The 25,948-nt window shown below is 52.3% G+C and overlaps 10 protein-coding genes; 3 read left to right on the top strand and 7 right to left on the bottom strand.

Annotated features, from left to right (window-relative positions):
* Positions 1–1,824: 1,824 nt before the first annotated feature.
* RCC_03778 (probable eukaryotic translation initiation factor 2 gamma subunit) lies at positions 1,825–3,421 on the top strand (the record flags this gene model as incomplete). XM_023769062.1 has 2 exons in its annotated part: positions 1,825–2,348; positions 2,401–3,421. 2 exons carry the CDS (start codon positions 1,825–1,827, stop codon positions 3,419–3,421), a joined length of 1,545 nt encoding a protein of 514 aa, XP_023624830.1.
* A 414-nt stretch (positions 3,422–3,835) lies between these two features.
* Positions 3,836–4,775, top strand: RCC_03777 (probable phosphomannomutase; the record flags this gene model as incomplete). XM_023769061.1 has 3 exons in its annotated part: positions 3,836–3,937; positions 4,015–4,469; positions 4,523–4,775. The coding sequence occupies 3 exons, from the start codon at positions 3,836–3,838 to the stop codon at positions 4,773–4,775; spliced, it is 810 nt and encodes a 269-aa protein (XP_023624829.1).
* Positions 4,776–7,478: 2,703 nt separating this feature from the next.
* RCC_03776 (uncharacterized protein) lies at positions 7,479–8,565 on the bottom strand (the record flags this gene model as incomplete). XM_023769060.1 has 4 exons in its annotated part: positions 7,479–7,687; positions 7,736–8,321; positions 8,407–8,456; positions 8,523–8,565. 4 exons carry the CDS (start codon positions 8,563–8,565, stop codon positions 7,479–7,481), a joined length of 888 nt encoding a protein of 295 aa, XP_023624828.1.
* Positions 8,566–8,619: 54 nt separating this feature from the next.
* RCC_03775 (uncharacterized protein) lies at positions 8,620–8,954 on the bottom strand (the record flags this gene model as incomplete). XM_023769059.1 has 2 exons in its annotated part: positions 8,620–8,838; positions 8,904–8,954. The coding sequence occupies 2 exons, from the start codon at positions 8,952–8,954 to the stop codon at positions 8,620–8,622; spliced, it is 270 nt and encodes an 89-aa protein (XP_023624827.1).
* A 3,568-nt stretch (positions 8,955–12,522) lies between these two features.
* Positions 12,523–12,993, bottom strand: RCC_03774 (uncharacterized protein; the record flags this gene model as incomplete). The annotated part of the gene is made up of 1 exon (XM_023769058.1): positions 12,523–12,993. The coding sequence occupies one exon, from the start codon at positions 12,991–12,993 to the stop codon at positions 12,523–12,525; it is 471 nt and encodes a 156-aa protein (XP_023624826.1).
* Positions 12,994–15,329: 2,336 nt separating this feature from the next.
* On the bottom strand, positions 15,330–15,938 carry RCC_03773 (related to ribosomal protein YmL25, mitochondrial; the record flags this gene model as incomplete). Its single annotated transcript, XM_023769057.1, has 1 exon — positions 15,330–15,938. The coding sequence occupies one exon, from the start codon at positions 15,936–15,938 to the stop codon at positions 15,330–15,332; it is 609 nt and encodes a 202-aa protein (XP_023624825.1).
* Positions 15,939–16,247: 309 nt separating this feature from the next.
* On the top strand, positions 16,248–17,000 carry RCC_03772 (probable 20S proteasome subunit beta3; the record flags this gene model as incomplete). XM_023769056.1 has 3 exons in its annotated part: positions 16,248–16,269; positions 16,334–16,682; positions 16,751–17,000. The coding sequence occupies 3 exons, from the start codon at positions 16,248–16,250 to the stop codon at positions 16,998–17,000; spliced, it is 621 nt and encodes a 206-aa protein (XP_023624824.1).
* A 572-nt stretch (positions 17,001–17,572) lies between these two features.
* Positions 17,573–19,378, bottom strand: RCC_03771 (probable gamma-glutamyltranspeptidase 1 precursor; the record flags this gene model as incomplete). XM_023769055.1 has 3 exons in its annotated part: positions 17,573–18,993; positions 19,044–19,090; positions 19,176–19,378. The coding sequence occupies 3 exons, from the start codon at positions 19,376–19,378 to the stop codon at positions 17,573–17,575; spliced, it is 1,671 nt and encodes a 556-aa protein (XP_023624823.1).
* Positions 19,379–21,180: 1,802 nt separating this feature from the next.
* Positions 21,181–23,292, bottom strand: RCC_03770 (uncharacterized protein; the record flags this gene model as incomplete). The annotated part of the gene is made up of 1 exon (XM_023769054.1): positions 21,181–23,292. The coding sequence occupies one exon, from the start codon at positions 23,290–23,292 to the stop codon at positions 21,181–21,183; it is 2,112 nt and encodes a 703-aa protein (XP_023624822.1).
* Positions 23,293–25,063: 1,771 nt separating this feature from the next.
* Positions 25,064–25,753, bottom strand: RCC_03769 (uncharacterized protein; the record flags this gene model as incomplete). Its single annotated transcript, XM_023769053.1, has 1 exon — positions 25,064–25,753. One exon carries the CDS (start codon positions 25,751–25,753, stop codon positions 25,064–25,066), a length of 690 nt encoding a protein of 229 aa, XP_023624821.1.
* Between the last annotated feature and the right edge of the window lie 195 nt (positions 25,754–25,948).

Genomic DNA, 25,948 nt, shown 5'->3' with positions numbered 1-25,948 from the left:
GTATGTCGCTTGTAACAGCSCCCTATTACATGCGTAAAAAGCGTGGATCTTTCTTATCTTTAAACATAACAACCCCCTCTAGAGCTAATACGTAAGAAGGCCCACTACTCCCTCTAAAATTAATGGGGGTTTTATTACAAAGGATAATAACGTGGGTGGAAGGATCCAGCTTTAAAACCTCGTGTATATAACGCTCCCTATTAGGCAAATCCAGCTTTTGAAGGGCTGTCTTTTAGAGAGCATGTTTTCGAGTTATCCTTCGATTGTCTATCTTGTCCTTCTTAGAATAGACTCTCCCTTATAGGATATTGTGAACCTAAGGGGCTTTAAGCTCTTTAAGAGGTTGTCGTTGTCTATATTCCTTCGATTTTTCCAACTCTTATAAGGCTTGATTTGCAGCTTTAGGCTATAACATCTATCGTCCTTTTGTCCGTGTAAACGTTCGGATGGACTAGCTTGTTAAGGATCTAGGTAAAACACGCTATAGCCTTCCATCCCTAGGTTGTGCATGTACGTATTAAAGGAGTGTTGCCAGGTTATTCGATTTTGCAAGCTTACATATACGGTTGTAGAACTTTCGAGCCCCATTAGCTTTTACGCTAGGACGACGCTTCGCAATGTCCTTAAAGCTGTATCTATCGAAAGCCCTATCACTTAGGATCAAAATGCGCGTTGGTAGGCTATATTGCGACATGTGGTTGTTAAGTAATCGCGTTGTAAAGGTTGTTGTTTTGATTTTGAAGCTACATAAAAACACGCTACCGGATAAACTTTCGTACGAGTGGAGGTATCTCTCAGCGCCATGCCCACATATCTGACGCGAGCGTATGTCATCATTCAATTGTGCACTCCCAGTCTCAAGTTTTGCACGAATACATTGAATTCGAGGGATGCCAAACTTGGGTCTTATGAAAGCCAGTTGGATGTCCTCCAATGCTGACCAACATCAACCGGCTCGCCTATTGGTAAGAGATTCCAAGAGTCTTGAATGCATCCATACATCAAGATGGGAGGACTGTACGGAGAGGCCAGCTTCTCACCGGGATGCATGACTGGTGTGCTTGTCTTCAGCTACGAAGTCTCACAAGTTCAAGTTTGATTTCGATGCTCGAGGCTAGCATGCATGGCAATGCATCATGGCCACTTTRCTGTAACCGTCTCATCAGAGCCACTGAATGACGTCGCCTTTGTGAACACGGACGACGAAGGATTAGTTCACAAGCTTCTGGGTCTCGCAGCAGCAAGTCGCACTTAGCTCAATAGGAAGCTCCCGGCCTTGACTTTGTTCGACGACGCGGAGCTCAACAGTTTGAAGGCGCCCGCTTGACATCTGTAGAAAGGCCACGAACAAGCTGATCAGGGTTAACTCGGGGCAATGCGCACAGGAGGTTGCTGCATGGGAAGAAGTTGTGCCGAGTCGAGTGTGTTGAAGGAGTGGCCGAAATGGTCATCGTAGGAAACGAGCGATATGGATAAAATACTTGTTGCGCCGGCCAGTTGCTGTCGTCAGTGTCATTGATGAAAGGTGTGCAAGTTTGTTCCCAAAACGCAAGCTTTGGTAAGGTGACATGCGTGTAAGTTAGAGGTTGTCGAGACGAATGGGAGATGCCTTAGTTATGGTGTTCATGCAACTGTTTTGGAAGGTCTGCCCCGCGTTCGCTTAAAATTCCACACCTTCCTCAGACTCATCGAAAGCGAACAGTCAAGTGCCATTTTGCACCCCTTCACCTCCAACCAGCCACGGTATAGCACGGGCAATCAGCATACATCCAGGAGATCAGCACACCGAAAAGCCCTCTTCGAGACACACCTCCAAACGCAATCATGGCCACCAATGGCGACTATCCGTCAGACGACGACACGCCGCCTCAGTCACCTACAATGAACGCGACCGAGCCCGGCGATATTGAGCGACAGAAGGGCCCCGCTGCTGCGCCTAGATCTGCTCTGAAGAAAACCAACGCAGCAGCGGCAGCAGCAGCATCTCGCCCGACACTCCCCGAACAGCCCGAGCCGTCAACGCTAGATGTGTCCACCCTCACACCCCTCTCCCCCGAGATCATCGCCCGGCAAGCGACCATCAACATCGGTACCATCGGCCACGTCGCTCACGGAAAGAGTACTGTTGTCAAGGCCATCTCCGGCGTGCAGACTGTGCGATTCAAGAATGAACTGGAGCGAAACATCACAATCAAGCTGGGATATGCAAATGCAAAGATTTACAAGTGTGATAGTGAGGAGTGCCCACGTCCTACATGCTACCGAAGTTACAAGAGCGAGAAGGAGGTTGATCCACCATGTGAACGCGCGGGCTGTGAGGGCACATATCGCCTGCTCCGTCACGTCTCGTAAGACATTCTATACGGCATCGTTGGAATACATCAGCTGACAGTATTGTAGCTTCGTTGACTGCCCTGGGCACGATATTCTGATGAGCACTATGCTTTCAGGAGCCGCTGTCATGGACGCCGCGCTTCTCCTGATTGCAGGCAACGAAACTTGCCCACAGCCACAAACTTCAGAGCATCTTGCTGCCATCGAAATCATGAAGCTCCAGCACATCATCATTCTCCAGAACAAGGTCGACCTCATGCGCGAAGAAGCTGCAGCCCAGCACTACGAGTCGATCAAGAAGTTCATCCGCGGAACAGTCGCCGACGACTCGCCCATCATCCCCATCTCCGCCCAGCTAAAGTTCAACATCGATGCCATCAACGAAATGCTGGTCACCAAGATCCCCGTGCCCATGCGGAACTTCCAAGATGACCCTCATCTCATTGTCATTCGTTCTTTCGATGTCAACAAGCCCGGTTCCGAGATTGATGAGCTTCAAGGCGGTGTAGCAGGAGGATCCATTCTTACTGGAATCCTTAAACTCGGCGATGAAATCGAAATTCGCCCTGGAATCGTCTCCAAAGATGAGCAGGGTAAGATTCAGTGCAAGCCCATCTTCTCCCGAGTCATCTCCCTCTTCGCAGAGAACAACAGCCTCAAATTTGCCGTTCCTGGCGGTCTCATCGGTGTTGGTACCCGGATTGATCCCACGCTCTGCCGCGCCGACCGTCTTGTCGGTTTCGTGCTGGGCTTGAAGGGCAAGCTTCCTAAAATCTACACCGAGATTGAGGTCAACTACTTCTTGCTGCGGAGACTTCTGGGTGTGAAGACCGCCGATGGCAAGCAGGCAAAGGTCGGCAAGCTTACCAAGCAGGAGGTTCTCATGGTCAACATTGGTTCTACCGCTACTGGTGCAAAGGTTCTGGCCGTCAAGGCAGATGTTGCAAAGCTGCAGCTCACCTCGCCAGCATGTACCGCGAACGGCGAAAAGGTCGCTCTCAGTCGTCGTATCGAGAAGCACTGGCGGTTGATCGGCTGGGCCACCATCCTCCAGGGTGAGACTCTGGACCCTCAAGGCAGCAAATAATAGACGCTACTTTATGAGATGTGTTCAAATGTGTTCGTTATGGCTGGATGACGGGGGAACGATCAGTGTGAAATTGTAGCGTTGCGGAGCATTGTTGGTAGAAAAGGCGTACGATCAGAATTACTCGCATTGCAGGGGGAGTCGCACACTGGTGGCGTTATCACGGTGGTCGTAGCTGAAATGACTCCCGTGGAAGGAACAAATGGAACTGGTCTCAGTGGTAAGAATTACGCGTCAGGCAAAATACCTCCGCTTGTAGGTAGCAGGTTATGAGGAGATTGTCACATGCGATTGAAAGCTGTAAATTTTTAAGGTTCAAATCCCACGTTCACCTGTTGAACTGGCCACAACAACCCCCGACCCCCCGCCCAAGGTATTGAACAACTCCCACTTCCATCCGCAAACCACGACAACATGGCAGCAGCAGGCAGTGTAGTCCCGGCTCTGGCCGACCGGCCCATCAAGAACACCGTCGTTCTCTTCGACGTCGACGGCACCCTCACACCGGCTCGCCTCGTGAGCCTTCCACCCCAATGGCTTCAATGGGCCTAGGTTGGTACCCGGTTGTCAACACTGAGCTAAGCAATACGTAGGGTGTCTCGCCTGAAATGCTTCAGCTTCTTTCCGCTCTCCGCCACAAGGTCGCCATTGGCTTCGTGGGCGGTTCCGATTTGGTCAAGCAGCAGGAGCAACTCGGCACCGCTTCGATCCCCGTCACTTCCCTCTTCGACTTTTGCTTTTCGGAAAACGGCCTGACGGCCTTTCGCATGGGCCAGCCGCTGGCGAGCACGAGCTTCATCAAGTGGATTGGCGAGGACAACTACAAGAAGCTCGTGCGCTTCATCCTGCACTACATTGCGGATTTGGACATACCGATCAAGCGAGGAACATTTATTGAGTTCCGCAATGGCATGATAAACGTCTCGCCAATCGGTCGTAATGCCAGCACGCAGGAGAGGAATGAATACCAGGAGTACGATTTGAAGCACAACATTCGCAGCGACTTTGTGAAGGCAATTCAGAAGGAGTTTCCAGATCTTGGACTTACGTTTGTGAATCCCTGCGTACATACTGCTTTTCGAGATACTAATCTTCGAAAAGCTACTCCATTGGTGGCCAGATCTCCTTCSACGTCTTCCCTCAAGGCTGGGACAAGACTTACTGCTTGCAGCATCTTGCAAAGGAGAAGGATCTCCCGGGTGGCACTGACTACACCACGATCCACTTTTTTGGCGACAAGACAGAAAAGGGCGGCAACGACTACGAGATTTATTCTGACCCACGCACCATCGGCCACAGCGTTCGTAACCCGGATGAGACCACGGCAGAGGTGAAGAAGCTTTTTGGTCTATGAACTGGGACAGTGCGCAATGATGGAACAATACCTGGCGCATCCACCAGCTAGGTATCCTAAACGAAAAGCTTGACCGATTGGAGCCGCAAGTCCAGCAAACCGTCTCACATTTCCAATGTCGATGCCCTCGTTAGCGAGGTGCTGTTCACAGCATCAACGGCGACTCCTAGGGCTCGTAGCTAAAATCTAAACTCCTTTTCGCGCATCTTGAACTGCTATCGGGAACAGTTGCCCTCAAAAGCTAACGAACCAATCAGTGAGCCGTGTATACAAGACATCTGCGCAGAGATCAGACTGCACATGCCAATGCTCGCGCTGGCCACCGGATGTGACAGATTTCAGGTCGTAGAGTGGGCGACGTGCAAAGGCAGAAGGACTATGTGCACTTGGAAGAGAGGCCCATGAGCTTTGAGTATGATCTCGCACGGGATGAAGCATCCCACCATGTATGCAGCGCGCCGGCAGCTAGCAAGGAGATTGATGTGATCTGGGAAGCAGCAATGCTTCACCTTTCTGGACCTCCTGGCTATGTGCTGCTCTTTCCTCTCTCTTCATTCGGCAACTGTCGTGATGCGGTCGGTGGCCAATGCGATATGAGGCAATTCGCGTGCCGAAGGACAGGAGACAGGTGAGATGCTATCAGACGCGACCGTCTCTATGCTGATCCGCAGCCAGCGACTACGAAYGCTCACTATCTTCTAGTTCGTCCTAGTCATATGTTGCGTAATGTGACCGACAGAACTGCTTGAAGCATACCTTTCACTCCTGGAATATGCAACTTCATGGATCGGCGCCGTGTTAAACCTAAGCGCTAGCCGACGTTTGACCACTGCATTGAATCTTGAAGACAGCAACGAAATGGGACTTCACGATCTGAGCTACGGGCATTACGGCTGCGAATCTCACGGGCCACGGCACTCGAAATTCCTCCTTCTTGCTCCGAATACAGGCTGATATCCAAAATGCTGCACGTCGGCAAAAGGCCAGTTCACTTTCCTTGGGCGCACCGCATCCGGGGAGCTCAGAGGTACGTCCGGGATGCTGCGGTCATCGATCGTGGCCTCTTCTGTGCCCATGCTGCAGCGACCGGCTAGGCTTGGATTACTGCCCGCGATACCCACTCCCGATGCTACGAACACATCTCTCCTGAGTATTGACCGCCCTGGTTCCTGCCTCACGCCATCCACCAATGTTGATGACCACACTGCCAAGAAATGGTGGATCTTTCTGGCGAAGGAGAACCGCCGTAAGCGCCAGACTGATCCTCCGTCCTGTCATTTTCACATTGAAACAATGTGGAGCTTTGAATGGAGCTCGGTGCTGGGATCAATGGGATGCAGACGCGAGACTAAGTAACGAACTTGATGCGCGCTCTACAACCCGCAGAACTCGGTATTCATCGAGTAGCCCTGTCGTGCATTTGACGGGGCAAGCGGGGAGCAAAGGATGTAACATCTGAAATATGCACGTCTTCCGCCCGGACCATCGGGCCTAAACGGATGAATATGAGGATGATCTGGCACCTCGCTAGCCCAACTGTAGGCAACGTCAAGGAATAGGCTGTAGCGGGTGAGACCTCGGGATGCCAGGTACTTTCCAAGCCACTGGCGAGTGGCGGAAACGTCCCCGTCTGCAGGTCTGCCATAGGCGGAAGACTGTCGCCAATGGCTTACAGATTGGCGTGGCGGTGTCGTCTCACACCCTTGACCGTCCTAATCACACCACACTCAACCACACTTCAGGTCTACAACCGATTACAGACAGGGACGTTGCACCGCACGGTCATTGTGTCCTGGTGCAGGTGGCTATGTGGTCGGTTTCCCCTGGATCTGAAAGGTTGTTGAAACAGACGTACCTTCGACGTCAGAAATGCTGACTCGATGTGTCCCGTGCGTCAAGGTGGAGTTCAATGGGTTCGACTACGGCGCTGACCTGTGGCCTGTTATCACCCAAATCATGCTTCGGTGCACCGGGAAGCTGCGGTCTTCTCTTTTGGGCACTTCATTCTGCTCAAAGGGCACTGCCCACACTTCGCTTAGCCAGACCATGATTTGGACAAGGAATGTGTTTCGGCGTGCTCCTCTGCTGTATGCTTCTGCCGGTCTGTCCGAGGCGTCTACGCATAGGGAAGTGCGCCAACTCTGCTCACTCCACAACCCATGGCCGCAACTGGATCGATTCGGAATTTGCTCGGTAAACCCCTGCCAGGATGGCCGATGCCTACTTTTGCGGTTCTGTGAAGTCTGGGGCGATGCAGTGAATCAGTGATATGTCTTTGAGAACGACCCCCACGCACATCCCAAGAGCTTGGGTTTTCGTGAGAGATTCTCGCTAGGACACCGTGCTCCGCCCCAATGGCGGTGTATTTCACCCTAGATGACGGACTAAGAGACTAGTAGGTGCACTTGTTGATGTTCAGACCAGTCGCTATTTTAGCATTGTCCGAAGCAAAGCCTTCCAGACCGCCTTCAATAATAAGGACAGACTACAACGTATGGGCTTACTCAATCGGCGAAACTGACTTTTCTCGCTGTTCTAGTGGTTTCTACTGGCATCGAATATGACGATGAAACCCAGACATTTGAGTTTAACGATACACATATAGTTGATGCATCATTTTCTTGAGTGGAGATTTCGCAAGCATACCTGGCCCACAGCACTCCTTTCCAAACGCATTGCTACCCAACATCGCCATATCATGCATCAAAAATCATGTGTAGATGCCGCYCGGGGAACGTGCGCTTCCACTGCCGTACACCCGCGACTGTCCCCTGCTCRAATACAGCACTTAAATTTGTAGTACTGCATCGCAAGTCGACCATCGTTTGCCATTGAATAAACCGACTCAAAGGAGTTAGGCGGTGTGGGGATCGCACGGTTGGCAGTAGGTGCTCCACACTCCTCCGCCTCGTCTTCCAGGTAGTTAGTAGCTGCGAACTCCAAAAATAATTTTGACTGACCTGGATGGAAGTGACATGTATCGCTCATGCGATCTGTAGGCACTGCCTTCCCGCAACGTGCACATTCGACGTACAGTTCGTCCAGAACTCCGGGGAGTATCAATGCCTCTACAAAGTATAGATGCTCCCAAAGGATCGAATGATATTGAAAACGGTGATGTGGTGACATGAGTGACAGCTTGCTGTCTTCGGATCGCTGCTCTGGCATCCTGTATAGCTGCAGAGGGTTGTTGGCCTCCGGTTGCAAGACAAGCAGATATGAATAATCGACAGATGGCGTGTCACCCGGACCGCTAGAGGACGAACTCCATAGGCCTGAGTCTGGCTTTGGCCTACTGTCCATCCGTTCCGATTCCCTCCAGACCTTAGCACGCCCCATGACTACCCAACGCAGTGTCGGCGATGCTTCAGCGAGTCTGGGTAAACGGAGGAGGTCACGGGTGTACCTGGGAGCCTGGGGATCGACAGCTGATGTGGCCGAGAGTCTGAGAGCGGCAGCACTTCCGGCGCGGAACAACATATCAAGGCCAAGGTCCAATCCATGTCCAAGGGCCCTGTTGATCTCTTCAACTGACATTGACCAGAGCTGAAGCATACTGTGGTCAGTCGCGTAATCTATCTTCGGCAAAGCATGCCACTCCAGACGATTAGATCGATCTCAGAATACTTACTAGCAACGGCTTCTGGTTATCGAGAAGTCTGGGGGAGTCTCCATGATGATCTGAATCGTTTCTGTCAGTACGGTGATGTGCCCGGGTGTCCAAATGCAAGAGTGCCGGATGCATACCGCTGCAATCGGACTGAGCCGCGAAGATGTCAATCTCTACCATTGCTTCGGTGACTTCGTGCGGGACGCGTTCGGCCGTTGAGAAATTCAGAGGGAGTTAGTCGCTGGCAAAGCACAAATGTGTTTTGCATCGGCGACCTCTCGACCTCTTATAACCCATCCTACACGTGCTCTTCATTTTCGGCTGTGATGTTGGACAGCGCATTTTGACGGCCATACACAACGTCGAGAGACCATGGACAAAATCTGATGATGTCTTCGGCAGCATCGGGCCGCCAGTCGCAATCCCTTTCTCAGGTGCTGTACCGGCATAACCCTGGTCCGGACGCTTGCATTAGATCGGAATTCACCTCGCTAGTGTCGGCATCAGACGCCATTTACCTGTCGTGCCTGAAGCCTTGGCACATTCGATTGGATCTGAGCAATGTTCATTGTTGAATCTATCAGAATGCCAGTTGGATGGACAGGCGAGACCCCCGCTGTGCCGCTCAAGGATGAGACTTGAACCAACGCCGCAGTGCCGTCCGAGGCCCGCTCCCCGCCTCGGCGAGTAACGAGAGCTCAAGTTCCACAACATACGGAAGAATCGGACGTCGAGGTGCGCAGGCGCGAGGTTGCGAACGTCTCGCCTTGCAGCTGGCGATCGGAAAGTTCGTCGGGCAATCCTGATCCTATCTGGAGGCCCCGCAGGCCGCTATTGTCGAYGCGGTTTGCTACTGATTGATGAATGAGRGATGCTGGATCAAATGTCAGCTAGACCAGCTCATGTACGATCGCTCAAAAGAATTGCCACATCTTCGGCTTATCTAGGGGCATCCACGTCTGGTACAACATATGTGGAAGCTCGCACATTGCTGTATGACATCTTCTTCCTTATATCAGAGACTTTCCAAACTCACCGAGTCCTCTCGAGTTTCCCGGCCCTCGAGCGCTGGCAGCAAATCGAGCCTCGCAGAACGACAGCGAAATCTGGCTCTTGCTCATCGGGAATAAAAGTACGCTGTACACCCGCCAGCTTGGCAACAATGTTTCTGAAATTACCCATGCCGCGGCACGCGAGATTGTTGCAAGGTATGTGTCTCTCTACAACTTAACGGTGGTACCCGAAATCGAGGAATATGGTTTCGACCAATGCGACCTCCAAGTTCGACGCTTTCCAGGTTTCGTGCCGTGCATGTGGCACTGTTACTGTTATCAACAGATGGAAAAACGCAGATGCCAGTGCCAAGTGAGTGCTGTGCTTCTGTAGATGCAGGCGCAATGGCTTTCTCCGCGTTCGACGATCGCAGCTCTTGGCTCGTTTGGGAACCAACCAACTGCTGTCCTGTTCGACTTGGTTCATCTGCTCCACAATGGCGATTGACAGTAGGTACCCACTGTGTGTCGGACAGGGAGGCGGGTGTGAAATTTTTATTCTTCCGTGTAACGATCGTGGATAGTTGACCCTTCAGTGGGATTCAAGGTCGCGTTTCAGGCAGCCAATGCGCGAAGACGTGCGCACTGAGTCGTGTTCCTTCACCGCTTGACACGACGGACGCCTCCCCATCGCCCATAGATGACCAGTGTCGCCACTCGTGTATCCCTCGAGTCTCTCACGTCTTACCGAGGCCTTGCATATATATTAAGCTTTGCGAAAGATCTGGCAGGAGGATCCACCTTTGATGCATAGTCTGTGCCATTGTGTCGATCCGGCAAAATGTGTCATGCTGCACATTATACCTCCGTGGGTACGCGGCCATTCGCGTGGGAATTCTCAGCCGTATCACTGATGCTTCGATAATCCTCCGGCCCCCATTTCTGCGCGAAGAGGCAGTCACAGGTCAAGGGCCGCAGGACCTGGGAGCAATTTCGCTTCCTTCTCCAGTATGAGGTGTCTCAGGTGATCCTACAGGCCTTGATTATCTTTGCGCTGGACATTCATCGAGTTGCGCTCAGAGTTTGAAAGACGTGTGAAGTTGGCTTTAGATTTAGGCTAAGAACCTCGCATGCCGGTGTACCTGCCTCAGCAGCGTATGGAAAGAGAGGTCAGCTGGGGAGCTACCTACCTAATACGTCGGGTTAAGGTTAGGTTACCTTTTTAGTGAGCCGGCCCTGTTGACCCTTCCTTCGAACATGAGACCTGAGCTTTGAGAAGCGTGACGCACCAGCCGTAGCGACAAACTGAACGTACAATGTACGTGGCGTGATGGCAGAATGTGTGGTAGGACAGCTAGGCGCGAGAAGCGCGCGGCGCGGCTGAACATGTTAAACGCGGTAGTGACCTTCTTGCGGCTCTCTCCACTGCACCTCCTCGCGTCGGAGATGCGTTCTCTCCAGCATACATCCGAGATGTCCAGCGCAACACGTCCAACAGTCGTTCTGCTTCTCTCCTAACAAAGCAAGTCAGTCGGGCATTCGCCGGTTCGGAACACGGGCGCTGCACGAACTCGGATGAAAAGCACATGGGGTATGAARGATCTCCATGGGAATCTGCCGGGCGCATAGTGCACAATACTCTCTCGGGACATTGCCGAACGCACCGTAGTCGAATACGTCCTGCGTGTGTGGAAGCGAGATCATCTCCATCGCGCTCGGGCCCACGGGATGGAACACCAGCCACAAGACCTTTGGATGCAGCGGCCGAAGCGAGGGGTTGATAGCCTGCTCATCGAAAGGCATGCCTATGAGAGACAAGAGCTTTCCAACCGGTGGCTCGTCTTGTGAGCTTTGATCAAGTTCCCCCTTTCGCCATTCGCTCTCGAGCCGTGGCTTGCCCCAAAGGGCAAACTGGACCATTCTTTCGCTTTCACTACCGCGCAAAGCACTGATCTCGGCTTGGCACATGGGCAGTGCACTTAGACGCGACCAGAAGTGATCGTCTCTGTGCGAAGTGTGACACTCAACCGGGAAGATCGGAAGACAAACCACCCAGCCAGATCGCCGAGCAAGATGCGCGACCTCGAGAACCTCATCGGCACCATAAGCTCGGAGCTCGTCGAAGGTGTGTGCGCGGTACACGACTGGTGTATGGCAGGCGACTAGCCACGAATATGTCAGCACGCTACTCGTTCTATCATCATCGACGGTTGGCTGTTGCTCACAGTCTTCAGAGATGTCGCTGACCGGGCTCTCGGATCTCGATGATGCTGACATGATGTGGTGATTGGTTTGRGAAAAGAGAGGTGTGCTGAGGAGAACGCTGCACGRGAAACAATGCTGGCTCTGGAAGGGTGGACAGCTGGGCGAGTGATGCAAAACAGCGCGGTGAGTGAGACTGATGTCGCGACTTACATGTACCTGTCAGACATGGAGGGTTGTGGACCTGAGAGGGCCAAGGCGAGCTATCGTCGTCTCCACTAGGAAAATTGAATGGGAGTGGAACTGGGCAACCATCGATGAGGGGAGTTATTCGGGGGACTCGTGCAGCTTTCCCGTAGTACCGAAACGATCACAATCGTCCGGCATTATTCCCGCCATTTGGGTCGACTGGGGTGCCTGCAGCGGCCCTGGATTCCATTTCTTTCGCAACAATGCATCATGCTAGCTTTTGCTTTCAGCCATGCATTGATCATTTGTGAATAGAGACGCGCAAGCCATGTTCTCTGAGCTCGACCTCGATAGTCGAGAACCCTTTTACTCTTCCTCTTGCAGATAATAGTCGCGCTTCGCCCTGCAATTCTCCCACGCGGCCATGACAGCGGTCACCAACATGAACGTAAACGGGAACCAGCATATTGTAGAGGCGTGCTACCTTCCATGCTGGGACAGCCTGAGCCAGAGAACCAGATTACCGGACGATTGGATGACAGCCCGCGTAAGGCGTGAAGCGAGGGAATCCTCTTCGGGAGGGGCTTCCCATGAATTCATTGGCCTGCCTGGGCCTGGCTTTGCTTTTTCCTTGCTCCGATGCCTCGAAGCAAGTTCACGCGGCCTCACCGCTGAACCGACCGTAGGATGGTGGTGACACTGCATCTACCTTTGGTTGGACGAGGCACACTCCACCATGGCTCGCCTGTGGCAGTCAATCCTGCCCTTCTTTGGTGTGTAAATCGCCATGGTGTCGGTGAGCTTGAGGTGCTGCAGCGAGCATGGCAGCAACAGCGCGCGAATGATCCAGTGCTACAGATCGCGTAGCTGGCATGGTGGGTCGAAGAGGTTGTGGCATATGTCGAGTGTGATTGGGGTCGTCCTTGTCGAAAGAGTTGGAAATGAGTGATGGAGACGGTCCGCACCGCGTGGAAGGAACAACTGCCGATCCTCCCCGGAGCCCATTCCTACACGGCGACTTGCTTCCCTCACGGCTCTTGTCTCTTGGGCACCTCATCTCGTATACCTTACCGGGACCATCCTCCACCTGGTAAGAGCTCACGACATTTTCAACGGCCAGCACAAGGACGAAGACGGCCCTCAATCCCGGAACGGCACATTCCTCTACTGGCTGGAGTGCCTTAGTTCTGAAACGGTCCGGACTTCGGTTAGTGGTGGTATCCATGAATCGCGGTCACTCAATCAAGTTCGAGGATTACAACTCTTCAAGTCACACACCATATCTTTTTCGTAGACTACTCAAGGCTCTCGTGAGTATTTCTATGTCCTGGATGATGATGTGAACGATGACGTCTTGCGAGTTATCGGGGAGCCAAGAGACTGGTGCCCGTTCTCATAAACGGTCCGTGTCGATACGATTAAAGACCCTTGTCTACGGGGATCCGGGAAGCCGCATATCATCTGCCTCACATGACCGTCAAGATGATCTATGGTCAGTGAATGAATGGATGGAACAAAAGCCGTGGTCAAGACTCCGAACATACACATGACAGGTTGAGTCAGTATCAGACGGGTTGCTGATACCTATTATTGAAGTATGACACCGACACCACATACTTCATTTACACAAGACTCTCATGTCCTACATCCTCTTGCCGTCACCCAGCCTCGCAGATACCAGACCTGCGAGTACTGGCTTTGGTCGCCGCTTTGTCACTTGCAGCTACCCAGCGAGCGTCAATATCTAATCAGTAAGATGATAGCAGTGCGTGTTCATCGAGCTATCAACATGCCTGTAGAGTATGGGCGCGTTTTAAGAGACTATCCGTTTCTCTTAAAACCCTCGGCAATCGTGTGCATCATGCGCGTCAATTGGTATATAATACTCCCTAAGCTGATGCAGTTGAGTGTAGACAGTCTATTCTATCTGAAGAACATTGATCATCAGGCACAGTCAGGAGAGACTACATGTCTGACGAACACGGTGCTAGTATTGCCCTGTCCAGTCTGGATTCAGCCCAGACTAGAAAGCGATGGCATTATTCACTCGACGCACATCTAGCGGCAGAACTACATCAAATACTCTCGGCCCGTACTCAAGTACCAAATCAATCTAGCGGACCTCTCTCCTATCTCTTGAACAGATCCTAGCGTTGGCCAAGGATCGTCCAATCAAGCGAAATCTTATGGGAGCACCAGACATCATTGTGGGTGTACGTGAAGGTCCGTTGTGCAACTGAGAGAAGCAGCCTCGACTTGGGAAGACGACTAGATCGCAGCTCCACGAAGCGTATGGGGCGGTCCCGGATGGTGGTATGAGTAGCGGTGGTGGGATTGAGCTCTGGCTAGCAATGTAGAAAAGCGATACGGGACTGGTCCATGCGGATTCGAGACAACAAGGCCAACAATACAATATGTCAAGCGTTGCAATGCCAACTCTCACAAGCCTCCAAGCAGAAGCGGTCCTGACGGAACGAGTACGTCCCGTCATTACCATTCGGACGGATCTTGGTAGATTGTGTCTCAGCCTAGAGGATGTCACACGTTGAAGCGGACGCGGGACGCTGCATGGCGAAAGTCTTAGTTGACCACAGCTTCCAAAGACATTGGGTCCGGTAGTCACATCTCCAGGATCTAATAAAGTATGGCGTGGCGGGTAGAGTGTAGGGAATCTTGGGTGTCCTCTGATTCCTGCATATATAGCGCACGGCATCCAACACCCATTAGTGTTTACCTCGAAGCAGCGAATGGCGGTCCCCTTGCCTGATCTTTGGTTTATAACACGACCAGATATCATCTCCGTCATCTTGGGACTGGTAGAGTCCAATGGGTGGCTTGGAACTGGTAGAGCCAAGCGCTTGTCTTGAATTCTGAAGAAGCCGAATGTCGCCGATGGTAATTAAATCTGTTGTCATTCGTCGTAGGCTTCCATATGTATCGTGCTGTTGCAAAGATCTTGGCTCCGTGAGTCATGTAGCATGGTACGACCAYGTTCGAAGGCGAAGATCTCGCAGCGGAATTGCACACCCAGTAGCGTGTATTGTGCTCTGTCGAATCAGTCTTCCTGCTGGTGTGTGTTCGTCTCGAGGTGGCATGAACGTAAGTAGGTAGTCTTCGCACTCCGGATGTATCCGTCGAGGTGAAATGTGGATTTATCCTTACCAGCATCAATGAACCTATCAATGGCCTGGCTATCATGAAAAGCTGCGCATTAGCGGATTTGTGACCAACCAGGCACTGCCCGAGGTGAGTAAGGTGTTCCCGTTCGAACGTTCTTATGCGCCCAGGACGACAAAAGGCTCGTCTGCTGCGTGGGAATCGCACCGAGATCAGCATGTGAGCGGAGAGCATTCGCGAATTTGTACAGTTGCTTGTCGGAAGCGAGAATTGAGCTGTTGTGTACAGCGCCAGTTGTGGAAGTAGCAGTGCGGCGAGCCACACGTAATACCCATCCCTTACAAACACAATTCGTGTGGAAAACCATTCCATATGCCCGCTGTGTGATCACAGACCAACAATGCCATCACTCCGATGCCCAGCCTCGCYGCACATGACTCCCTATTATTTCGGCCACTTCTTCCATCCACGTCCATGTCCCCGCTCCTTCCATTCGCGGATCATCTCGGGCATGTTTTCCATCGCCTTCCTCCTCTCTTCCAATTTACCTCTCAGTTGCCTTTCCCAAAGCTTTCCCTTGACCTTCTTGCCCACACYTGTACCCTGCACTCGTAGACCGTTCTCAATTCGCTTCTGCTCTCTGATCTCTGGGTGCTTTAGCGAGACAGGCATCAGCGGTAGGACCTTGTATTCTGATGCCAGCTTGAATAGCTCCGCTTGCCGTCTGAGGGATATGGCGGGTCCGTGCCAGATGCCTGTACGTGGGTTTTTGTGTGGGAGGAAAGGATTTCGTGACGACTTCAGTTCCGTGGCTGAATGTGCGGTGTCCGATTCGGAAGGTGAAAGAGAGACTGTTGTTGAAGCAGCGCCAATGTTGGGATCGGAGGAGGATGTCGTCGAGGTGGTGGTCACACTTGCTGTCGCTGTTTCCGCTGGGCTGCTCTGCGCTGTGGCCATTCGCGAAGCTGCGGAGATCTGCGGCGGTGGAAACTTGGTAAAGAAACGCAAAAGGCGTGGATGGAGCTTCTGAGCCAGCTGGACGTGTCGCTCCATAGCCGTCGTCGTGATATGTCAAGTCCGAAGGGGAATGGGAATGATGATCATCAGAAGCGTGACATTGAAGATGGAGGCGGCGGATTTCCGAGAAACGGCGCTAGAGCGAGCTCCGCGTCAACGTACCTGCCTGCAGTGCAGCTATCCAACGACCACTTCCAGACAACGCATGATCATCATCGCCCACTACTCTGCCTCCAACAATCATCCTCCAAACAACAATTGAATCACCGCCGCGTCAATTGAATACCCGCTGAGAACGTCAACGCATCACYAAATCTTCGAAAAGATCTACGAAACACCGGAATCATGTCCTCGCCTTTCGCCATCAGTACGTGGGCTTCACATGGGGGCCACATTAAGAAGATGAATAWCATTCTAACCACATCATTCAGACGGCGGCGCCTGCGTGGCAATGGTGGGCAAGGACTGCGTGGCCATCGCATGTGACCTGCGACTCGGTCTGCAAGCACTCACAGTCAGCAACAACTTCCCCAAGATCTTTCCCTACGGCACAAGCACCTACCTCGGCCTCACGGGTCTGGCAACGGATGTCAGCACTGTCTCGGAGCTGTTCAGATACAAGGTCAACATGTACCGTCTGCGCGAGGAGCGCGACATCAGCCCTCAGACATTTGCCAACCTCGTCAGTTCGAGCTTGTACGAGCGTCGCTTTGGACCATGGTTTGTGAGTCCCGTTGTCGCGGGTATCAATGGCACGACAGGGAAGCCTTTCATCTGCGGGTGAGTGCATGACACATCTTTCTTACACCACACCGAGACCACGAGACACTGACGCTCTTCCTCTCTAGCTTCGACAGCATCGGCTGCATCGACTTCGCCAAGGACTTCATCGTCTCTGGTACCGCCTCCGACCAACTCTTCGGTACCTGTGAGGGTCTCTGGGAGCCTGATCTTGGCCCCGAGGATCTCTTCGAAACCATTTCCCAAGCGCTTCTCAACGCCGTCGATCGTGACGCCCTTTCCGGGTGGGGAGCTCATGTGTACATCATCGAAAAGGACAAGGTTACCAAGCGTCTATTGAAGGGACGACAGGATTAGATGAACGCGAGCTGGAGCGGTGTATATTAGTGGGCGCAGCACGCGCATTGCATGGCACGACACGGCAAGGCGTTAAGGCGCATGGCGGGCGTATGGCCCAGCCGTTGATACCTCTGATGAATCAAGACTGATTGAGGCATGCTCTYGGCGGACAGCATACAGATTTTACGCGTGTGGATGATGAGCATCGTGAGGCTAGTCGCATCGACGTAGTGTCTTGCGATAGTCTAAGCTTTGAGTACTGTAGCTTTGGCAAGAGCGATAGAACAAGCTTTGAGATGCTTGACCTCACCTCCCAAGCGTTGGTCTCACTCCCGTCCYAATATTGCCTCTCTGCTTACGATGCCCATTGCTAGCGAGGATAAGATTCATCTACGAGAAGAACAAGCATCGTCAAGAGATTAGTTCAGTCGTTGTGACTGCAGAACGTCGGATCAGCTACAGGATGCGGACGACTTCAGCCAGCGCCGCAAGAAACGGCACCACAAGAACTACAAGTTCAAGTCATGCATGCTTCTATCAGAACGGCTGCTCTCCCACTCATATTCACCCCGACATACACTTCGTGCCCTTCATACAACTCGCGCTCCGCTGTTGACTTGCCTTGGCTCGCTGGCAGCTTCAAAGGTTCCGTTTGCAAGACGCCTCAACTGATGGGACGTGCTGGGAGCAGTTTCGACCCAGGTCACATTATGTCCACGCTCCTTCAAAAACGCCGTCGTAGCGTTGTTGTATGACCACTCTACCTGAACAACATTCGGAATGAGTTGATCATGCAGCCTAGGTTTTGCCAAAGCCTCGGCCGACGTGGCGTTCTGATCCAACACATACCAGAGCTGCTGGACTGTGCTCGTAATGATCCTGCTGCCGCCTGCTCCGGCCGCAACGAAATATACGGATCCATCGGCATTCTCCACAATCGTTGGGGTTATAGAGCTGAGCGGTCGCTTGCCTGGCCGGACGTAGTTACTCGGTGATGCAATGTAGCCAAAGGCATTGCTGACTCCCGGAATGCTGAAATCATTCATCTCGTTGTTCATGATGATTCCAGTCTCCGGGACCATGACTTTCGAGCCGAACAGGGTGTTTATTGTGGTTGTGAGGGCTATCGATAGGCCACTGGCATCGCTTACCACCACTGCACTTGTACCTGGCGTCTCCAATGACTCGAATCCGGACGGATCGTACACGCTGGTGTTCCAAGTGTGGTCTGGATTGATCTTCGCTCGAACAGCAGCTACGGTTTTCTCGCTGAGCATCTCATCTTGGTAGAGGTCCATATCTTTGACAAAAAGAGGGTCACCGAGATTGCTGCGCTGGCCGTACGCGAACCTCAGCGCTTCGTCGAAAATATGGGTGCTTTCGTTGACGGTTGCTGCTTGGCCGATGGTCGGATAGCCCTCAATGATCTTCATTATTGAAAGTCCAACGGCCCCAGATGATGGAGCACTGCAGCCGTGGATCTTGTATCCGCGGTAGGTGATGTTCATCGGCTCTCTAATGGCAATGGTGTAATTGGCGAGATCCTCCAGCGTCATAGTTCCGTTGCTCGCCTGCAACGTATTTATGGTCGTATGAGCAATGGGTCCAGTGTAAAATGCGTCCACGCCTTGCTCTGCAATGGTCCCCAGTGTTGCAGCGAATCTCTTGCGGGTGATCGTATCTCCCAATCCCAGGCGTGTACCATTCGGAGCAAAGTCTAGTGCCCAGTTGGGATCTTCCACCAGAAAGTTGTTTGATGTCGTCGCGGAATCCATGTACCTAATCAGATCTGCAGTCACGGGTACYCCATCTCTCGCCAATTTGACTGCCGGGAGCACGAGATCCTTCCATGGCAGACTACCATATTGAGCGTGGAGATGGGCCAAACCACGGAGCTCACCGGGCACACCACTTGCCAACCCGCCGTTCAAGCTAGCGTCGGAGTTGTTCTTATACATGTCCTCGAATGCCGCAGAAGGAGCAGTTTCTCTGAAATCAATGAACTCATAGCCTGTCTCGACGTTAAGACAAGCCCTCTTAGACGGAGTGTGAATTACGTACTGCCATTTCCGCTTCGAACGAGCATGAAACCGCCTCCACCAATGCCTCTACTCAGGGCGTTAGCAACAGATCACTGTCCCACGAGTAGAGTGATGGGCTTACGAATGATACATTCCAACCACTCCCACACACAACACCGTCGCAACCATACTATCGGCAGCAYTTCCTCCAGCCTTCAACGTATCGATTCCAACATCGGTACAAACTGCGCTTTCGGAGGCCACAGCTCCCAGCTTGTTCTGGTCTGCATCATAGCTCGGCACCGTCCACGCAGAAGTGCTGGGAATCTGTGACAGCAAGATTGTGGTCGGGATGGCCAATCCGAAGACCCTCATGGCTGCGGTCAAAAGAAGAAAGAGGTGGGGAGAGAATTGTAAATGCATAAGTTCGTGCTACCAGCTGAGAGCTCGGCTCCTGCGCTTGATTCGAGTCTTTTGATGACGAGCTCTTCGGCCTGCATCTTTGGTCCGCTCCATCTTCGGTGGCTTTAGTGCTGTGCGTATCGAATGTGGTGAATGGACGACGGAGAGGCGTTATCGGAAAGAACTAGCGGCGATAAGGTAGGCATGCTCGGATCTCGGAGTTTGAACATACAATAGGTGGCTTCCATTTCTCCACTCCTCATGTCTCATCTGGAGTTACCTTCTTCGTACATAAGTTACATGTACATGGATGTACGTATGGAGGTTCTTGGTGGTATTTGATGATGGCTTGCGTCATATCACAAGCCGACAATCTTTTCGGACCACGTGCTGGCTCTTGCTTCGACTTCACAGCAGGCCGTCTTCCAACTCGCTCCCGCCTCTCTCCTCCTCCTCCTCCTCCTCCTACTCTTCCTCTTCCTCCTCCTACCGGTCCGGGCTCATCAGCTTCGATGAGATAAGTAATGTCAAGGTCGTTCGAGATGGCCCGCGATATCTCCAACCTAGTTCTATCACGCTGCTTGTAGTTTCCCAGCTGATCTTGCTCGTACTGTGGAGTATGACCATATTGGTAGCCGCGACCTCGTCCATCGCCATGGTCACAGCTGTGTATTCAAAGGTACTCAACCTGGGTGCAATTCCACTCGCTGACAGTCACGTCGACGCTGATCACCACGGATGTGGAACGAGTTTGTTGCCCTTGCTCGACGGAGGAGCTCATTCGCGATCTACTTCATCAGGAAACGAGAATTCAGGAAACGTTGCGACATCGGAAGAGGGCGTTGGGCCATATACGCCAGCCACACCGTACGGGTTACATATCGAAAAAGCAACCTTTATGGGAGACCAGAGGCTAGACATTCTGCGAAGCATCACACTTATTACACTCTCCTAAATCCGCCTGACAATCCTAGCCGGACCGGTGGGCTGTGGCAAATCTACTCTTCACCACGCCATCCTGGGTGAAGTTCTTCTATCCAAAGGGATTCGCTCTATCACCGGTAGCGCTCACTATGCTTTCTGCTTCTCAAGATTCATGGCTCCCGAACGACACGACACGGTCCGGAATCTGATCCTTGCGGAATCGGACATTGATCATGAACGGGACTCTAAGGTCGTCTCGGGTAACTCCCTCTCCGCACCTGGATCGGCGTGTCATTCTTGATCGCCGCCATGGATGTATCCATCTAGCCATGGACAGCGGCTCTATTGTTGAGATGGGAACCCCAGGTGAACTGCTTAATAAGTAAGACGGCCTCTTTCAGTCCATGTCGTAGCGCTCTGGGCATTGGTTTAGCCAATTCGGTCCACCTCTGGAGTATCCACGCAACTCGACGGAAGTGGAAACAAAATGTATTGATCTTTACACATATACGCTTCTGTACAGTGTCTACAATGCTCGGAACAAGGCGAAATCAGATGCATCACTCTCCACTCCGCAAGCAGCACCCGGCTGCGTTTCTGGAGCTCATTTTTTGGAATTCCTCGAGCACGCCGAAAGCTTTGCCTGCACAAAATAGCGACTACATGCATGGACCAAGAGTCCAAGTGTAGGTGAATTTCGYCGCGAGGAGCATGCTCTCTTTCAGATATTCCCCAAGTTCACGGCAGCAGGTTCAGGCTTTGTCTGACCCCCGCTGCTCCAATGAAGCAACCCAGACGCAGGAGCGTGAACGTGATTGGCCCTCTGCTGAGCTTGCAAGAGGATGACAGTGTCACGGAGGACAAGCAGCTTTCGCAGGGTACCTGACTCCGGCTATCGTATCTCCAACAGATGGAGTGACCTCGACATCAACGCTGGTGAGCTGGTCCTTGTTGTTGGAGGACTTCAAGCTCGGTTGAGGCTTTTTGGGAAGCTTTGATTCATCGGCCACAAAAGGTGCAGAATTGTCTTCGGAGACAGACTTCTTCCTCCTCAGCCACCCCACCACTTTCTCCTTGTACACGCCAAACACGGAGCTATCCCAGTAAAGGAGCACTGATATTAGTAGAGCAAAAATACCAATGAGGAACATGAGGGCGTTGTCAAACAGCCTGTAGACAAAGAAGCCAACGCCGACGAATATCGCAGTGTACCAAACAACCAGATGGCCGACGTGGAATGAGCGCTGCAAAAAGGATTGGCCACGCTTCCGCTCCGTAGAAGAGCGCGCCGAGGTCCCCCAGCCTGTCTGATTCATGGTGAACAAGGCCCAGATCTTGGATGGTAGCAGTCCAAAGAAGTAAATCACACCGTAGCAAGCGAAGAGGAGCAGCCACGGGTCCTGACAGATAAGAAGCGCCATGATGGATTTGAAAAGTGCGATGCCGAACATTGTGACAAGCCAGATCAACGGGCGCCATTTGCTCAGATCCGAAGTGTCGAACAGCATGTGGAATACAGTCGCTACCAGAATGAATGGATAGAGTGTCTGGATGGTCATCTCTAGCAGCATCCAAGGAGACTGGTAGGCAAAGCTAGCGGGGAACCAAAATGCCTCTCTGAAGAAACTTTTGCTCCATCTTGTCTGCTGAGCGACCCAACGCACGAACGTTGTCGGAGACTCGCTGTCGCACCACGTACGGTGGGTATAGCGTGTCTTCAACCCATGAGCCAACAGCTGGTTTGTCAAATGACGGTCATCGCCAAATGTGGTCTCCTTGCCGCCGAATGTCTGTAAATTCCAGGGACCGAGGATCGTCTCTAGATCGGAAGAACGGTACATGCTCATAGGGCCTGAAAGACAACCCACGCAGCGCCATGTGGATTGGCATGCTCGCTCAATGTTGAAGGCAAACCAGTACCGCGCTGCACAAAGCCGGGTAAGTAGTCCCTCGGCGCGGTTCCAGATTTTGACATCTGCAGTCACTCCGCCAATCTCGGGGGAAGATCGGAGGAGTGTGAGCATCTCGTCGATGCCGTTACTCTGGAYTATGGTATCGGAATCCGTAGTAAATATGGCATCTCTCGTACGCAAGGCGTACAGACTCATCGCGAAAGCCGTGAACATGGCTGTTCGTTTATGACCATGGGGTTGACTGAAGCAAACTGCTTCAAGGCTGCTAATGTTCCACTTGGTATCCCATTCGGCAACTTGCTTCATGACAGCATCTCTGGCATGAGATAGTGCCAGCCGATGACCGGGACGACTACGACCGGTGAGCGTATGCCCGGCTTTGACAATGAAGGATCTCCTGTCGACGGGGATGTTCTTGAGGTAGGTATCGCGGTGTATGCTAGATAGCAATACGGGTAGGTGTAGCAGCGGTGCGTTGAGTGGTTCCAACTCGCTAACGAAGGCTTCTGCCATGTTCAAATCTGGCTCTTCGTTGCCATCAACCACACCGATGATGCATTTAGGCTTGAGTGTCTGCGTTTGAACGCTGCGGAGGCATTGCCGCCATGCTTGCTCGTCCTCGCGGTAGCCGACAACAGCGATTGATACCTCACTACCGGGGTTGCAGAGGCCAGATACGGATTCGACTCCTTTCTCCGGATCGCGCACCAATGTTTCCTTCGTCCGGTTCGAAATTCGATTCACATCAAAGCGGTTGTATACAGCGCAGGCGAGCTGGACAAAGTATTCGGAAAGTAGTATCGTCCCGTATAAACCAATGGATGTAACACCAAGATCAAAAATCCTTAGCCCTATCACATAACCTGCGATAAGTGCCCCAATGAGACCGAATGCCACTGATACATTAAAGACGGCTTTGAACGGATTTATCCTCAAAGGCTTCCGTAGTGGGGTATCGAAAATTGTTGTCGAGTCGAAATGTATCGTCGATTGAGTCGAGGCATGCTTGAGGCTGGCGGACGAAGCACCAAGTGACTCGGCGTCCGACATTGGCACGGAATATGACTAGCTCTTGCGTGTATGTTGCTGGATCTTTCGTGGGAGGGGAGTTATGAGACCCAGAATGAGCGAGTGGACATCTATGGGTGGCACGCAGGATACGATATACCCTCGAACGGCGAGTTCTGGGTCTAATTCCGTTCACTAGCATCCTAAGCTGGGCGACCCCATCGTAAATTGGTGGTCTCCAGGGGTAAATGTGATCTTCGGCGAAGATATTGGTGGCGATATGGGTGGGTTCCAGCGCTTGATAAAGGAGACGAGAAACTCTTCGGGGTGAGCTTCGGTGTGTAGCCACACCTCACATCACGAGATACTCCACATGATGGGCTTCATCCGGGAATCCTTTGTGGGAAGGACTCTTACCGGTCAGGACGACAAGGTCGTTGTCCATCAGATCCCTGGGTACGGCTTCCGTGGAGATTCATCTGATTTCCACGACAATTTCGCCATCTTACTTCGCGACGACGCACTCTGCCACATTGCCACACGGTTTGCGATAGACAATACTTATGTGTGACAGCACGACCCAATCGAGATTGCCGGAGCCATTGCCGGGCTTCGTCCACCAAAGCAAAGTAGGCCTCGTGGTCCTGGTTTGACGTGCTGGGAGAGCGTCTGAGCTGGCACTTACCCAGCTACCCGTGATGCAATGTAGTGCATCGGGTCCAGGAAGTCCACATCGCACCATCCGTGTATGATGTGAATACACCGCATCGCTCCAATGGTTCCTGAGAATGGTCCGCACGATCGGATGTGGATCTGCTGCATCTTGTCCTTGCACAAGACTTGGTCAACAAAGCCCATGGTGTACATGAGGTGTGACGGGCTGCGACTTGTACTCCCCATTGTGTTCGAGGCAGTCGGGAATCCCGAGTCTGGCTGACGCCTTGGCAGGGTAAAATCCCAATTTGTCGACTGACAGCCAGTGTCAAACAGGGAATTCGGCGACATGCAGCTTATGCGTTGGTCCTCATCTTCCATGAAGACGTCGCGAAGCCAGGCAAATGGCGCGGTCCTTCTCCCGTGAACATCTCCGGTCACGTCTCTCGAGAGAGGTCAAAATACCTCCCTGGCAGGAGAGGTACAATCAACAAGATTCCTTACCCTTGACACGGCCATGCAACCTGCCACGCGGCAGCAAACCAGCAAGCTGCTCACATGGTGAATGGCGCGTGGCGTGGTCAGACCCACAATCTACGGCCTGTCTGTACCGAGCACGGGGTTACAGACATCTCGTGAGCACACCGTGGGCTGCGCATGGTCTGCAAAATCGTTGGGTAAATGAAGGAGACACGGATCGTATCACGGATTGAAGGGTGAAGTTTGCGGATCGGATGATATGACTTCGCTTAAGCTTCCCGCTAACCCGGATAGGTCTAGTCTCAGCTCTCCCTGTGAGGTGATGTAAGGTAATCTCGCTCGTAGGGCTCCTTCCTCTTCCTTTGTTCTCCAACACGAAACGAGTGTAAAAATTGCAACACCTCTGGCCAGACGGTACGAGATGCGCCCGTAATTTCTGTATCTTGGCCCATGGACCCTATGAATGGATAAGATCCTACGCTCCTTCCCGACAGCGTGCTGGTCATGGCTTCGCCAAGTGTACCGCTACACTGGAGACGCGGACGTGCGATCAGTTACCTCGATAGCCGAGACTTTGGTCATCAAGTATTGACAGATTGCACGTGCTGAGATGTTGTTGTGCATGACTGGCGCGCGATGCAAGATCACCGAGGGAAGCGGTTCAAACAATGTGTTCCATTCAAGAGTCTTCTGGCTCTACAGTCCACGACAAGCCCAAGGCTTTTCGCTCTGTGAATTTGTATCCTCTGAGCTCTGCATCCCACTTTTCCTTGTCTTCGATCACAAAGTCCGATCGATGGTAGAGGAGATCGTCGTAAGATCGCGAACGCTTCCAATTCTTACGAGGATGGAAATCTTCTCCAATCTTGTTCGAGCAGGTCACGTCGTCAGGAAGCTCTTTGGATCCCCAGGGTGAGATCTCAGCGGCAGGAAAACTACCTACGGAACCGAGATCGTGCATGAGGAATTCAAGCTCCGCTTCCCCTACCCGAGGCTGGCGACTCGCATATGCCAGTGTCCTGGAATTTGGCAGGAAGAGAGATGCACCCACCACATCTACTACCATTGTTTCGATTGTATCGTTCGGCTCTCCGCCCTGTTCAATGGCAATGCGGTGAAGTATCATGAAGTCCCTGATTACCAGAGTCATGCGAGCGAGCTGTTCCCGGGCGGATTTTTTGTCGGTATAGGCGTCTCGGATGTATTGGTCTGGCTCATCGATGATACGACAGAGTCGATCATAGTGTCTGACGACTTCCTCCTTGTGGCATTCGTCCATCGGAGCCGCGGAGAGGTCCGATATGGTGAAAGGGCATGTGTATTCCTGGTAAGTGTATTGTTCTGGGTAGATGTCTTCCAAGTCTGGCATGTTGAGCTTTGTTCTTTGGTTTGTTATAATTGTGGAGTGTGTTGGCTTTTTGATGTAACGGGGAGGTAAGAAGAAAAACATGGCAGATAATCATACCTTTCGTAACATTATTCACTGTTGCTTGGTTCTCGTAGCATTATTCACTGCTGCCATTACTGCGACACATGTTTGCTGCAATTCATCAACGTGCGACAA

Source organism: Ramularia collo-cygni (assembly GCF_900074925.1).
Source record: "Ramularia collo-cygni strain URUG2 genome assembly, contig: RCC_scaffold05, whole genome shotgun sequence".
Classification (NCBI taxonomy): domain Eukaryota; kingdom Fungi; phylum Ascomycota; class Dothideomycetes; order Mycosphaerellales; family Mycosphaerellaceae; genus Ramularia; species Ramularia collo-cygni.
The sequence above is the reverse complement of the archived record's forward strand: the minus strand, read 5'-3'. Positions and strand labels throughout refer to the sequence as shown.